General features: G+C 50.2%; 1 protein-coding gene across 4 annotated transcripts in view; it reads right to left on the bottom strand.

The window, feature by feature from the left end:
• LOC144132332 (uncharacterized) overlaps nt 1–16,376 on the bottom strand; it is a 222,134-nt gene that overhangs the window by 66,271 nt on the left and 139,487 nt on the right. For all 4 annotated transcript variants that reach the window (XM_077664658.1, XM_077664657.1, XM_077664655.1 and 1 more), the window contains one exon: nt 5,534–5,767. In XM_077664658.1, the coding sequence (XP_077520784.1) occupies nt 5,534–5,767 (234 nt within the window). The remainder of the gene's footprint in view (nt 1–5,533; nt 5,768–16,376) is intronic.

Here is a 16,376-nt window from a genome sequence, read left to right as displayed (position 1 = left end):
CGCACCGCGGTCTCCACAATAAAACGTGGCAAGACTATGTGAAAAAAAAGTTGACACCTGCAGCAGCTCGTGCAGCCGAAGAAGTTACACAAGAGTGTGCGCGGTCGGTTCGAGAACTTTATAATGAATTGGACCTTGGGAACCCCGGCAATATTGCAGTATCATACGACGGCACTTGGATGACACGCGGCCACACATCCCACATTGGTGTGGGAACCGTCATCGAACTGTTTACCGGGCTTGTGCTGGACTATGTTGTATTGTGCAACTTCTGTGCCGGCTGCGAGCGAGGCCCAAGAGAAGGTGACCCATCATACCAGTCCTGGAGGGCTGGGCACCTATGCCAAAAAAACTCAGAAAAAAAGGTTGGAGAGATGGAAGTTGAGGCAGCCCTTATTCTTTTTGAAAGGTCGTTGAAGAAGTGTGGCCTTTGCTATACCACAATGCTTTCGGACGGTGATAGTCGGGCTTTTCTAGCTGTGCAAGAGGCAGATGTGTATGGATACATCAAAGTAAAAAAAGAAGACTGCATAAACCACGTGCAGAAACGTATGGGAACAGCGTTGCGGACTTTGTTGTCCAAACACAAAGGTGCCGAAAACCTTGGAGGAAAAGGCAAACTGACAGGCAGCCTCATAACAAAGTTAAGCTCCTATTATGCCTGGGCTTTAAAATCCCATAATGGGGATGTAGAGGCTACGCAGAAGGCTGTGATGGCCACCTACCACCACATTACCTCTACTGATGAGGCATCAAACCATAGCTTCTGCCCATCGGGACTGGACTCTTGGTGCCAGCAAAATGCGGCAGCAGCCCGAGGCGAATCTGCTCCAAAGCATCGGTACAACATTCCACCCCATGTTGCTAAAGCATTGCTCCCTGTCTATGAGCGACTGTCGGATAGGAAGCTCTTAGAGCGGTGCCATAGGGGTAAAACCCAAAACAGTAATGAAAGCCTACACTCTTTGATATGGGCCTTGGCACCCAAAGAGCGCCACGCATCATTGTTTACTGTTGAGGCTGCCGTGGCTGAGGCAGTAATGCGGTTCAACGCAGGCAGTAAAAGAACTTCTGCAGCAATATTACAGGAACTGGGCTTCAATACGAATGCTATGAGCGCAAAAAGAATGCGAGAGAAGGATGAGCGCCGAGAGCAAAAGTGCGCTCGAAAGCATTCCATTGCGGAAAATATTCAAGGAGTGCTCAAGAAGCGGCACCTGGATACTACTGGCAATCAAAAGGACTACATTCCTGGTGGCTACTAGCCATTTCCTATTGTAAATATATTACTGCACTTGTAAATATTTATTAAACTGTCCCCTGCTTGTTTTTGGGGCTTTTCTCAAAATGCATATGGTTGACTGCTAGCAGTCTTGAGGCCTTGATATCTCAGCAACCAAGTCACATAGAGTTGAAATTTCGGTTGCAATGGAAAGCCTAATGTATGCTGTGTGAAATGTTGGGAGCAGATTTTTTCATTTTACCTTAAAAAAATAATTATTTTCGTTAATTTACCATTACTTGGTACACACATTTTTTATACTGAAATTCAGAAGGTTGTAAAATGAGTAATAATTGACATATCAAAAATCTGCTCTCAACATTTCATAATTCACTATTCTGGCTATCTAACCATGCCTTAAAATTAATTTTAGATGAAATCATTATTTTGCTATTTGGGCCTCAAACAATGGGCATTAATTGTTAATTATCTTGAAAACTAATTGGCCTACACTTAAAATAAATGCATATTTGAAATCAGCATAAAAATTTGAATAAGTCTATGTATTTTTATTAAGATTGGTCAAAAAACAACAAAAATAGCTTTAAGACCAGTGTCCCCCCTTAAGGGTAACGGAGTGGATTCCAAGAGAAGGCAAGCGTAGCAGCAGAGGCCCTGAATATATATATGCACTTACTCGACCGGCATCATGTAAACTGGCAGTGCATACAACTGCGAAGGCAAAGATGGCAGACAATTCCACATGTGAACTAAACTTGTGTCTCTGTCGTACAGACGCGGTAGCAGTGTGGCTCTGCAGATTACAGACCACGAACTGTAGACCTCGGCCGCGCAATAGTGTTACGTGCCCCGTCGATGCGCATCAGAACTGAGTCGTGGCAGTGGTTTGTGAGTTTAATGTGCCAAGGCTGAACGTAGATTGTGCGCAAAGCCGTTTTTGAAGGACTCCAAATTAACAGATATTTTTAGATATCTGTATGTAAATACGCCATCTGCTGTAAATACGAGCACACGGCAGAAGCGGCTATGCAAGCGCGACACCGGTAGGAACAGCAATGCGTTACCATATTGGTTGTATCAGCCGCACGCCCATGCTAAGCTCTCAAACCTCAACAGAACTGCATTCAGTAATGCGCACCGACATCGCGAAATGTGCTTTCGTATTTTGCACAAATCTAAACGATGTGCGATTCGACCTGTGACACAGGGGTGAGCACCCTACAGCGCCAAAGCCATGGAAACACCATGGAAAGGGAAAAGAAAAAGGTAGCAGAAACACGTCACCAGCATGCACGGCGGAAGCAAGCAGATCGAGCTGATGAAGAAAAAAAACGCGAAACACATTCGTGCTGCAGTTTCGTCCGAAGGCAGGCTTTAATTTCAGTTTTCACTTCTTACACCACGTGGTTATGAACTCTGGGCACAAAACTAGGGCGTGGCGAAAACAGCGCCTTTTTGGACTATTTGCTTGATGCCACGCACACGAGCTGCTCCTTCTGTAAAGCACGAGAGCGTGCGCAAAATTTTCGCAGCAGACTCAAAGCGCGAGGACAACCTTCGAGCGGGCATGCTCTGCTCTCACAACAACGTCCGTGAACGAGCGGAGAGAGCATAGTGTGCGCGAAGCAAACTCCTCTCGCAACGGCGCCGAAGAGTGAGCCAGAAAGAACGAGCGCGCGCAAAAGTATCCTTCGCGTGCGGGCGAGGCAAAGCTTGTCGAGGAGTCACTCGGAGAGGGCGCTGTTCAGTAGCATCCGCAGCGCCCTCTGGCCCAGGTTGTGTCCCCTATCGGCGTCACTCAAGGGCCCCAACGTCTCCACACAGCCACGCTGCTGATCACATAGCTCGTTTCAGAATGTGCCCACGGACGCTCCTGCAAGTGGCGGCCGATAGCGGCTGGCGATAAGCGGAGACCCCAAGATAGTGCTATCGCGTTCGCGTTCTATTATTAAGCGGGGAAACCCCTCTTAGAACCAATTTCTTTATTTATGGACAGATTTACACCAAATTTTCACTGCTTGTACATTTCCATGTTTGGTGTGAATAACATCCTACACACTAACAAAAACGACAACTTGAACAGGGGCCACAGGTTGCTTACATTTCCATGTGCCGATTAAAAAACAGCAAACAATTTTCTCCTGCAGCAGACAGTTTTAGATTTATCATGAAAAGAATGTCTTTTGTTCGGAGGAAGCTTGGTTAATAAACAAAAGATCTTGTGGAGATTTCTGTTTATAAATGATCTAGTGTCACAAAGGAGTGCAGTAAGGCATAAATGAGCATTCTAGGACGACTTGGACAAAAGTTACAGCTGGTCAAACTTGACAGAGAAAAAGCTCATTTTGATGACTGAGACAAAGGATTTATTTAGAAAATTTTCCTAAGGAAGCAGCAGTTTAAAATTAGCCTTATTGCACAACCTGTGCATTTATCTTTTTAGCGCAAGAAGAATTGTAGTAATAGCTGACATAGAACTGGAGATATCGCTTTTTCAAAATTCTGAATGTGCCAAAAATCAGTATTGAGAAATCGTGGAAAAACGTTTTTGGCATATTTTTGTGGTACCGAGGCTAACTAGAAATGACTGAAGTGTGTTCTGGCTGTTTTTTATGTGGAAGCACCATTTCTCGTCGACATAAGTGCGCTTGCAACAAGGAAATTGCCGGAGAACAGATGGTGTGGAGGCTGGAACCCAAGCAAAGTGCCTTTGCACTGCGACCTCCCCGAAGTTGTGGCGCATGATTGTATCTCACAGCGGTGCTGTGATCACACTCAGCCCCTAACAAACGATACTCGTTTGCTCATCTTTCCACTCAAAACATTCAGAAGCAAGATTAGTTCTTGATTCCGCAAGTTCCGGGACGCCGTTTTGCGACCGCCACCGCGCTACCAGCGTTACCGGAAAGTTCTATCTATCGCGCCGTTGCTGGCTGTCCACGAAAGCTGCTTAGGTATCGCTTCAGCATCTGCACAATCATGATTATGTTGTCTGTACGTAGCAGGAATCGCCCTGATCACTCCTCGCAGTCGTGCTAAGCACCGCGGTGACGACGTTATCGGGCCATCGCGAAGCATCGGCGCTTCATCGCCGATTGTAGATAAAGGGATGCGATGATGCAGCGTACCCAACGCGCTTCGCATCTCTACCTTTCGCTCCCTCAGGATCACTCCTTGCTGTCGCGCTAAGCACCGCTGGTTACGGCGTTATCGGGCCACCGCGGAGCGTCGGCGCTGATTGTAGACACTGGGTTGAGACGATGCAGAGTACCCAGCGCGCTTCGAATCTCTATCTTTCGCTGCCTTTTCGTACTTTTGTCTAAGACTTGCACAAATCGAAATATTTCGCACTTAGCGGCCGACGAACCCCACTTGGCCATAGCAGTGGGACGGCGCAACTTTCTCAAAATGACACCAGGCTGTAAGCGGTAGACGCCGCCAGCCAACCAAAGGTCGCCATTTTGGTCACATGATTTGGAAAACCAATAGCAACGCGCGTTTTGACCAATTCTGTTTGTTTGTTTATCGCTTCCAGGGCTTGCATATAGTTGCTAAGGTGATATAAATTAACCTGGCGCCCGTGAGTCACCTCAGGACATTAAACTCCATATACCATACCATATTCTACTTACAGTGAACTGGCAGCACGATTGGGCCAGCTATATTAAGGGGTTGTTAGTTTCAAAGCACCACTGGCTATGGCTTCAAAGCGAAGCAGGCTAGGCCTAGCGAGCAGTTCACCACCACTGTGCCGGCAGGCGGCTCGTCTCTGCAAGAAGCGCATCACCAGCATGAGTACAGTGTATGCTTGCTTCTAGGTTATAAGATTTTCTTCCACCATTATCGAGCTAGCAATATATCGAACTATTCCTTGATCCCCCTCAGGTTGAACACATCAAGTACTGACTGCCCACATCAACAGCTGACATTTTTTTGTAAGTCACAAACGTATCGCAGGAGACTTCTTTGCAAAACCTGCTGCGAGAAGACTTATTTCCTGCATTCAACTGTCCAGGTCATCAATGCACCAAGCTTGACTCAATATCCCCATCACAGCCTTGGTAGCCATCACTCCAAATCTCATCCCTCCATCACAATTGCACAATGCCTTCTCATATCGTGCTTTTCAAATTCTGCTGTGCTGGCTTGATAATGCACACCCTGCTTTAGGATCTCTTGACCTGTTCACGTCATTAAAGTGCCTGATTCCCCCTCCCCACAGTTCGTGCTGCTGCAGACACTAAAAAAATTAATAAACAAAAAAGAGAACAGAATCTGAGCGGTACACACCCGTTCTCATGCTGGACTGGTGGTGCTCCAGTGGCAGGCACGAACACTGGACTGTTGTCGTCCTGCTCCTCTTCGCGGACAGCCGGCAGGCAGGAGTTGCCGCCAGTCAGGGGCCGGCTGGTCGTGCTGAGTGCAGCCACGCCCACCGTGTGGTGCGAGGAGGAGGAGCAGCTGCTGCTGCCACCACTGCTGCTGCTGCCCGACTTGCCTTCCTTGCTGCACTCCAAGATGGTGCTGCCAACACAGGGGATGCCGCCGTCACAACTCAAACTCATCAACCCACCTACGTGCACTACAGGACAAAGGCCCCTCCCACTGTCCCGGTGCCATCCCCACAGACTTCCTCATCTCAATACTCTCACATTCCCAATTTAAATGCAGTATTATTACAGTCGAGGTAAATGGTTTGAGCTTTCATTATTGCCACCATTTGGTCAGCACAAAATGCTGTGACTTTTTTTTTCTGGCAAAGGAAATCACAAGTGCATGAGTGTACAATAATATTTTATGCCGCAGTGGCCGAATTCCGCCACCTACTGTACCAGCCCATATTCACAGATTATGGCTGCACCAGCTAAGACCCAGCATGAGCACAACCGTCCCTTCCACTCACTCCACTCAACAGCTGAGGAGCACTGCCCAAAAGCTGTGTTCTCGGAACAAGATGCCCGCTGCCATCGGACACTAAAGGTGCCAGAAAATCCGGGGGACACTTAGGCTCCGCCTTAATGGGTCCCATCAGTGGCTCCTCTTGCTATGTGAGAGAGCACACAACACAAAGCCCCGCCTTAACCAAGGCGTGTGGATGTGCCTGCATGGCCTCCTGGAGATAGAGAGTGAATCGCAACAAAAAGATAAGGGGTTTCATTCCCAAATACTAATTGCTCCAAATTTTTTTTTTTTCAATGTCATTCATTTACTTGATGTACTTGCATGTCCTTCTGACATTTGAGTTTTCAGCCACCAGTTTTCTAATGTTTTCATTTTTGAATTCCCCCACTCCAAGTGTGATGTAGCCACCTTTTAGGCCAACCTCGAGTTTCTTGACAGTGCAGATGGACTATGCTGGATTTGCTACCGAGTGAGAGACCCTTAACACAGGTTCTTTCTTAAAAGAAACTGAACTGCCAGGGACAGCATTTGGGCCATGCCGTACAACATGCCGTTGTCCAGGCTGTATTCTGTGGTCCACTTCTTTCTTCATCCCTGTGGTTTAAAGTTAGGGGTGTGCGAATATTTAAATTTTCGAATACGAATCGAATACGAATTTGAAGAAGAAATGGCTTCGAATATCGAATATCTGTTCAGTACCAAAAAAAATTTCAGAAAATGTTGTGCAAGCAAACATTGTTGCTCTTATGTTTTTCAAAATAGTGTATGGTCTTTGCAAATAAAATAAACAAAACTAGACTGCCTCAGTACCATACAAAAAAACATGATGTGCACAGAAATGTATACTACTTGATTAGATAGCATAACAGTATAAGGTCATGCAAAACGAAATCCATAAAATGAGAAGACTGGCAACAAAAAAATAACATGATGACTATTAAACCTCATTCAATCGGAGTTCAAGGGACTGGAAGAAATGCCCAGTTCATCCGAAGGCCTCTGTTAATAAAATTGACTGCGCCCCCTCGAAAAAAAATAATCCTGCCGAAAATGCTGAAGATGCAGTAAGGCCTTATGGGGCGGCTCCACCACGCTAACACCTGTAAACCCGTGACAAGCCAGCCGTTTTGGAGTGCTGCAAGAACAACACAAATGCAAGCAAGGGGCCGGGGAACACACACTGGCGTTGGAACGGCGAGCCGGTTTCTAAAAAGGAAAACAAAATAACCTGCAAGCCCGTGACGAGCCAGCCGTTTTGGAGTGCTGCAAGAACAACACAAATGCAAGCAAGGGGCCGGGGAACACACACTGGCGTTGGAACGGCGAGCCGGTTTCTAAAAAGGAAAACAAAATAACCTGCAAGCCCGTGACGAGCCAGCCGTTTTGGAGTGCTGCAAGAACACAAATGCAAGCAAGCGGCCGGGGAACACACACTGGCGTTGGAACGGCGAGCCGGTTTCTAAAAAGGAAAACAAAATAACCTGCAAGCCCGTGACGAGCCAGCCGTTTTGGAGTGCTGCAAGAACAACACAAATGCAAGCAAGCGGCCGGGGAACACACACTGGCGTTGGAACGGCGAGCCGGTTTCTAAAAAGGAAAACAAAATAACCTGCAAGCCCGTGACGAGCCAGCCGTTTTGGAGTGCTGCAAGAACAACACAAATGCAAGCAAGGGGCCGGGGAACACACACTGGCGTTGGAACGGCGAGCCGGTTTCTAAAAAGGAAAACAAAATAACCTGCAAGCCCGTGACGAGCCAGCCGTTTTGGAGTGCTGCAAGAACAACACAAATGCAAGCAAGCGGCCGGGGAACACACACTGGCGTTGGAACGGCGAGCCGGTTTCTAAAAAGGAAAACAAAATAACCTGCAAGCCCGTGACGAGCCAGCCGTTTTGGAGTGCTGCAAGAACAACACAAATGCAAGCAAGGGGCCGGGGAACACACACTGGCGTTGGAACGGCGAGCCGGTTTCTAAAAAGGAAAACAAAATAACCTGCAAGCCCGTGACGAGCCAGCCGTTTTGGAGTGCTGCAAGAACAACACAAATGCAAGCAAGGGGCCGGGGAACACACACTGGCGTTGGAACGGCGAGCCGGTTTCTAAAAAGGAAAACAAAATAACCTGCAAGCCCGTGACGAGCCAGCCGTTTTGGAGTGCTGCAAGAACAACACAAATGCAAGCAAGCGGCCGGGGAACACACACTGGCGTTGGAACGGCGAGCCGGTTTCTAAAAAGGAAAACAAAATAACCTGCAAGCCCGTGACGAGCCAGCCGTTTTGGAGTGCTGCAAGAACAACACAAATGCAAGCAAGGGGCCGGGGAACACACACTGGCGTTGGAACGGCGAGCCGGTTTCTAAAAAGGAAAACAAAATAACCTGCAAGCCCGTGACGAGCCAGCCGTTTTGGAGTGCTGCAAGAACAACACAAATGCAAGCAAGGGGCCGGGGAACACACACTGGCGTTGGAACGGCGAGCCGGTTTCTAAAAAGGAAAACAAAATAACCTGCAAGCCCGTGACGAGCCAGCCGTTTTGGAGTGCTGCAAGAACAACACAAATGCAAGCAAGCGGCCGGGGAACACACACTGGCGTTGGAACGGCGAGCCGGTTTCTAAAAAGGAAAACAAAATAACCTGCAAGCCCGTGACGAGCCAGCCGTTTTGGAGTGCTGCAAGAACAACACAAATGCAAGCAAGGGGCCGGGGAACACACACTGGCGTTGGAACGGCGAGCCGGTTTCTAAAAAGGAAAACAAAATAACCTGCAAGCCCGTGACGAGCCAGCCGTTTTGGAGTGCTGCAAGAACAACACAAATGCAAGCAAGGGGCCGGGGAACACACACTGGCGTTGGAACGGCGAGCCGGTTTCTAAAAAGGAAAACAAAATAACCTGCAAGCCCGTGACGAGCCAGCCGTTTTGGAGTGCTGCAAGAACAACACAAATGCAAGCAAGGGGCCGGGGAACACACACTGGCGTTGGAACGGCGAGCCGGTTTCTAAAAAGGAAAACAAAATAACCTGCAAGCCCGTGACGAGCCAGCCGTTTTGGAGTGCTGCAAGAACAACACAAATGCAAGCAAGGGGCCGGGGAACACACACTGGCGTTGGAACGGCGAGCCGGTTTCTAAAAAGGAAAACAAAATAACCTGCAAGCCCGTGACGAGCCAGCCGTTTTGGAGTGCTGCAAGAACAACACAAATGCAAGCAAGCGGCCGGGGAACACACACTGGCGTTGGAACGGCGAGCCGGTTTCTAAAAAGGAAAACAAAATAACCTGCAAGCCCGTGACGAGCCAGCCGTTTTGGAGTGCTGCAAGAACAACACAAATGCAAGCAAGGGGCCGGGGAACACACACTGGCGTTGGAACGGCGAGCCGGTTTCTAAAAAGGAAAACAAAATAACCTGCAAGCCCGTGACGAGCCAGCCGTTTTGGAGTGCTGCAAGAACAACACAAATGCAAGCAAGGGGCCGGGGAACACACACTGGCGTTGGAACGGCGAGCCGGTTTCTAAAAAGGAAAACAAAATAACCTGCAAGCCCGTGACGAGCCAGCCGTTTTGGAGTGCTGCAAGAACAACACAAATGCAAGCAAGCGGCCGGGGAACACACACTGGCGTTGGAACGGCGAGCCGGTTTCTAAAAAGGAAAACAAAATAACCTGCAAGCCCGTGACGAGCCAGCCGTTTTGGAGTGCTGCAAGAACAACACAAATGCAAGCAAGGGGCCGGGGAACACACACTGGCGTTGGAACGGCGAGCCGGTTTCTAAAAAGGAAAACAAAATAACCTGCAAGCCCGTGACGAGCCAGCCGTTTTGGAGTGCTGCAAGAACAACACAAATGCAAGCAAGCGGCCGGGGAACACACACTGGCGTTGGAACGGCGAGCCGGTTTCTAAAAAGGAAAACAAAATAACCTGCAAGCCCGTGACGAGCCAGCCGTTTTGGAGTGCTGCAAGAACAACACAAATGCAAGCAAGGGGCCGGGGAACACACACTGGCGTTGGAACGGCGAGCCGGTTTCTAAAAAGGAAAACAAAATAACCTGCAAGCCCGTGACGAGCCAGCCGTTTTGGAGTGCTGCAAGAACAACACAAATGCAAGCAAGGGGCCGGGGAACACACACTGGCGTTGGAACGGCGAGCCGGTTTCTAAAAAGGAAAACAAAATAACCTGCAAGCCCGTGACGAGCCAGCCGTTTTGGAGTGCTGCAAGAACAACACAAATGCAAGCAAGCGGCCGGGGAACACACACACTGGCGTTGGAACGGCGAGCCGGTTTCTAAAAAGGGAAACAAAATAACCTGCAAGCCCGTGACGAGCCAGCCGTTTTGGAGTGCTGCAAGAACAACACAAATGCAAGCAAGCGGCCGGGGAACACACACTGGCGTTGGAACGGCGAGCCGGTTTCTAAAAAGGAAAACAAAATAACCTGCAAGCCCGTGACGAGCCAGCCGTTTTGGAGTGCTGCAAGAACAACACAAATGCAAGCAAGCGGCCGGGGAACACACACTGGCGTTGGAACGGCGAGCCGGTTTCTAAAAAGGAAAACAAAATAACCTGCAAGCCCGTGACGAGCCAGCCGTTTTGGAGTGCTGCAAGAACAACACAAATGCAAGCAAGGGGCCGGGGAACACACACTGGCGTTGGAACGGCGAGCCGGTTTCTAAAAAGGAAAACAAAATAACCTGCAAGCCCGTGACGAGCCAGCCGTTTTGGAGTGCTGCAAGAACAACACAAATGCAAGCAAGGGGCCGGGGAACACACACTGGCGTTGGAACGGCGAGCCGGTTTCTAAAAAGGGAAACAAAATAACCTGCAAGCCCGTGACGAGCCAGCCGTTTTGGAGTGCTGCAAGAACAACACAAATGCAAGCAAGCGGCCGGGGAACACACACTGGCGTTGGAACGGCGAGCCGGTTTCTAAAAAGGAAAACAAAATAACCTGCAAGCCCGTGACGAGCCAGCCGTTTTGGAGTGCTGCAAGAACAACACAAATGCAAGCAAGCGGCCGGGGAACACACACTGGCGTTGGAACGGCGAGCCGGTTTCTAAAAAGGAAAACAAAATAACCTGCAAGCCCGTGACGAGCCAGCCGTTTTGGAGTGCTGCAAGAACAACACAAATGCAAGCAAGGGCCGGGGAACACACACTGGCGTTGGAACGGCGAGCCGGTTTCTAAAAAGGAAAACAAAATAACCTGCAAGCCCGTGACGAGCCAGCCGTTTTGGAGTGCTGCAAGAACAACACAAATGCAAGCAAGCGGCCGGGGAACACACACTGGCGTTGGAACGGCGAGCCGGTTTCTAAAAAGGAAAACAAAATAACCTGCAAGCCCGTGACGAGCCAGCCGTTTTGGAGTGCTGCAAGAACAACACAAATGCAAGCAAGCGGCCGGGGAACACACACTGGCGTTGGAACGGCGAGCCGGTTTCTAAAAAGGAAAACAAAATAACCTGCAAGCCCGTGCCGAGCCAGCCGTTTTGGAGTGCTGCAAGAACAACACAAATGCAAGCAAGCGGCCGGGGAACACACACTGGCGTTGGAACGGCGAGCCGGTTTCTAAAAAGGAAAACAAAATAACCTGCAAGCCCGTGACGAGCCAGCCGTTTTGGAGTGCTGCAAGAACAACACAAATGCAAGCAAGCGGCCGGGGAACACACACTGGCGTTGGAACGGCGAGCCTGTTTCTAAAAAGGAAAACAAAATAACCTGCAAGCCCGTGACGAGCCAGCCGTTTTGGAGTGCTGCAAGAACAACACAAATGCAAGCAAGGGGCCGGGGAACACACACTGGCGTTGGAACGGCGAGCCGGTTTCTAAAAAGGAAAACAAAATAACCTGCAAGCCCGTGACGAGCCAGCCGTTTTGGAGTGCTGCAAGAACAACACAAATGCAAGCAAGGGGCCGGGGAACACACACTGGCGTTGGAACGGCGAGCCGGTTTCTAAAAAGGAAAACAAAATAACCTGCAAGCCCGTGACGAGCCAGCCGTTTTGGAGTGCTGCAAGAACAACACAAATGCAAGCAAGGGGCCGGGGAACACACACTGGCGTTGGAACGGCGAGCCGGTTTCTAAAAAGGAAAACAAAATAACCTGCAAGCCCGTGACGAGCCAGCCGTTTTGGAGTGCTGCAAGAACAACACAAATGCAAGCAAGGGCCCGGGGAACACACACTGGCGTTGGAACGGCGAGCCGGTTTCTAAAAAGGAAAACAAAATAACCTGCAAGCCCGTGACGAGCCAGCCGTTTTGGAGTGCTGCAAGAACAACACAAATGCAAGCAAGCGGCCGGGGAACACACACTGGCGTTGGAACGGCGAGCCGGTTTCTAAAAAGGAAAACAAAATAACCTGCAAGCCCGTGACGAGCCAGCCGTTTTGGAGTGCTGCAAGAACAACACAAATGCAAGCAAGGGGCCGGGGAACACACACTGGCGTTGGAACGCGAGCCGGTTTCTAAAAAGGAAAACAAAATAACCTGCAAGCCCGTGACGAGCCAGCCGTTTTGGAGTGCTGCAAGAACAACACAAATGCAAGCAAGGGGCCGGGGAACACACACTGGCGTTGGAACGGCGAGCCGGTTTCTAAAAAGGAAAACAAAATAACCTGCAAGCCCGTGACGAGCCAGCCGTTTTGGAGTGCTGCAAGAACAACACAAATGCAAGCAAGGGGCCGGGGAACACACACTGGCGTTGGAACGGCGAGCCGGTTTCTAAAAAGGAAAACAAAATAACCTGCAAGCCCGTGACGAGCCAGCCGTTTTGGAGTGCTGCAAGAACACAAATGCAAGCAAGCGGCCGGGGAACACACACTGGCGTTGGAACGGCGAGCCAGTTTCTAAAAAGGAAAACAAAATAACCTGCAAGCCCGTGACGAGCCAGCCGTTTTGGAGTGCTGCAAGAACAACACAAATGCAAGCAAGCGGCCGGGGAACACACACTGGCGTTGGAACGGCGAGCCGGTTTCTAAAAAGGAAAACAAAATAACCTGCAAGCCCGTGACGAGCCAGCCGTTTTGGAGTGCTGCAAGAACAACACAAATGCAAGCAAGGGGCCGGGGAACACACACTGGCGTTGGAACGGCGAGCCGGTTTCTAAAGAGGAAAACAAAATAACCTGCAAGCCCGTGACGAGCCAGCCGTTTTGGAGTGCTGCAAGAACAACACAAATGCAAGCAAGGGGCCGGGGAACACACACTGGCGTTGGAACGGCGAGCCGGTTTCTAAAAAGGAAAACAAAATAACCTGCAAGCCCGTGACGAGCCAGCCGTTTTGGAGTGCTGCAAGAACACAAATGCAAGCAAGCGGCCGGGGAACACACACTGGCGTTGGAACGGCGAGCCAGTTTCTAAAAAGGAAAACAAAATAACCTGCAAGCCCGTGACGAGCCAGCCGTTTTGGAGTGCTGCAAGAACAACACAAATGCAAGCAAGCGGCCGGGGAACACACACTGGCGTTGGAACGGCGAGCCGGTTTCTAAAAAGGAAAACAAAATAACCTGCAAGCCCGTGACGAGCCAGCCGTTTTGGAGTGCTGCAAGAACAACACAAATGCAAGCAAGGGGCCGGGGAACACACACTGGCGTTGGAACGGCGAGCCGGTTTCTAAAAAGGAAAACAAAATAACCTGCAAGCCCGTGACGAGCCAGCCGTTTTGGAGTGCTGCAAGAACAACACAAATGCAAGCAAGGGGCCGGGGAACACACACTGGCGTTGGAACGGCGAGCCGGTTTCTAAAAAGGAAAACAAAATAACCTGCAAGCCCGTGACGAGCCAGCCGTTTTGGAGTGCTGCAAGAACAACACAAATGCAAGCAAGGGGCCGGGGAACACACACTGGCGTTGGAACGGCGAGCCGGTTTCTAAAAAGGAAAACAAAATAACCTGCAAGCCCGTGACGAGCCAGCCGTTTTGGAGTGCTGCAAGAACACAAATGCAAGCAAGCGGCCGGGGAACACACACTGGCGTTGGAACGGTGAGCCAGTTTCTAAAAAGGAAAACAAAATAACCTGCAAGCCCGTGACGAGCCAGCCGTTTTGGAGTGCTGCAAGAACAACACAAATGCAAGCAAGCGGCCGGGGAACACACACTGGCGTTGGAACGGCGAGCCGGTTTCTAAAAAGGAAAACAAAATAACCTGCAAGCCCGTGACGAGCCAGCCGTTTTGGAGTGCTGCAAGAACAACACAAATGCAAGCAAGGGGCCGGGGAACACACACTGGCGTTGGAACGGCGAGCCGGTTTCTAAAAAGGAAAACAAAATAACCTGCAAGCCCGTGACGAGCCAGCCGTTTTGGAGTGCTGCAAGAACAACACAAATGCAAGCAAGGGGCCGGGGAACACACACTGGCGTTGGAACGGCGAGCCGGTTTCTAAAAAGGAAAACAAAATAACCTGCAAGCCCGTGACGAGCCAGCCGTTTTGGAGTGCTGCAAGAACACAAATGCAAGCAAGCGGCCGGGGAACACACACTGGCGTTTGAACGGTGAGCCAGTTTCTAAAAAGGAAAACAAAATAACCTGCAAGCCCGTGACGAGCCAGCCGTTTTGGAGTGCTGCAAGAACAACACAAATGCAAGCAAGCGGCCGGGGAACACACACTGGCGTTGGAACGGCGAGCCGGTTTCTAAAAAGGAAAACAAAATAACCTGCAAGCCCGTGACGAGCCAGCCGTTTTGGAGTGCTGCAAGAACAACACAAATGCAAGCAAGGGGCCGGGGAACACACACTGGCGTTGGAACGGCGAGCCGGTTTCTAAAAAGGAAAACAAAATAACCTGCAAGCCCGTGACGAGCCAGCCGTTTTGGAGTGCTGCAAGAACAACACAAATGCAAGCAAGGGGCCGGGGAACACACACTGGCGTTGGAACGGCGAGCCGGTTTCTAAAAAGGAAAACAAAATAACCTGCAAGCCCGTGACGAGCCAGCCGTTTTGGAGTGCTGCAAGAACAACACAAATGCAAGCAAGGGGCCGGGGAACACACACTGGCGTTGGAACGGCGAGCCGGTTTCTAAAAAGGAAAACAAAATAACCTGCAAGCCCGTGACGAGCCAGCCGTTTTGGAGTGCTGCAAGAGCAACACAAATGCAAGCAAGGGGCCGGGGAGCACACACTGGCACTGGAACGGCGAGATGGTTTCTAAAAAGGAAAATGAAACCACTTGCAAGCCCGTGACGAGCCAGCCCTTTTGGAGTGCTGCAAGAGCAACACAAATGCAAGCAAGGGGCCGGGGAGCACACACTGGCACTGGAACGGCGAGATGGTTTCTAAAAAGGAAAATGAAACCACTTGCAAGCCCGTGACGAGCCAGCCCTTTTGGAGTGCTGCAAGAGCAACACAAATGCAAGCAAGGGGCCGGGGAGCACACACTGGCACTGGAACGGCGAGATGGTTTCTAAAAAGGAAAATGAAACAACTTGCAAGCCCGTGACGAGCCAGCCCTTTTGGAGTGCTGCAAGAGCAACACAAATGCAAGCAAGGGGCCGGGGAGCACACACTGGCACTGGAACGGCGAGATGGTTTCTAAAAAGGAAAATGAAACCACTTGCAAGCCCGTGACGAGCCAGCCCTTTTGGAGTGCTGCAAGAGCAACACAAATGCAAGCAAGGGGCCGGGGAGCACACACTGGCACTGGAACGGCGAGATGGTTTCTAAAAAGGAAAATGAAACCACTTGCAAGCCCGTGACGAGCCAGCCCTTTTGAAGTGCTGCAAGAGCAACACAAATGCAAGCAAGGGGCCGGGGAGCACACACTGGCACTGGAACGGCGAGATGGTTTCTAAAAAGGAAAATGAAACCACTTGCAAGCCCGTGACGAGCCAGCCCTTTTGGAATGCTGCAAGAACAACACGAATGCAAGGAAGGGGCCGGGGAACACACACTGGCGTTGGAACGGCGAGCTGGTTTCTAAAAAGAAAAACGAAATCACCTGCAAGCCCGTGACGAGCCAGCTGTTCTGGCGTGCTGCAAGAGCAACACAAATGCAAGCAAGGGGCCGGGGAGCACACACTGGCACTGGAACGGCGAGATGGTTTCTAAAAAGGAAAATGAAACCACTTGCAAGCCCGTGACGAGCCAGCCCTTTTGAAGTGCTGCAAGAGCAACACAAATGCAAGCAAGGGGCCGGGGAGCACACACTGGCACTGGAACGGCGAGATGGTTTCTAAAAAGGAAAATGAAACCACTTGCAAGCCTGTGACGAGCCAGCCCTTTTGGAGTGCTGCAAGAACAACACAAATGCAA

This window comes from Amblyomma americanum, chromosome 5 (assembly GCF_052857255.1).
Source record: "Amblyomma americanum isolate KBUSLIRL-KWMA chromosome 5, ASM5285725v1, whole genome shotgun sequence".
In the NCBI taxonomy this organism is placed as follows: domain Eukaryota; kingdom Metazoa; phylum Arthropoda; class Arachnida; order Ixodida; family Ixodidae; genus Amblyomma; species Amblyomma americanum.
The sequence above is the reverse complement of the archived record's forward strand: the minus strand, read 5'-3'. Positions and strand labels throughout refer to the sequence as shown.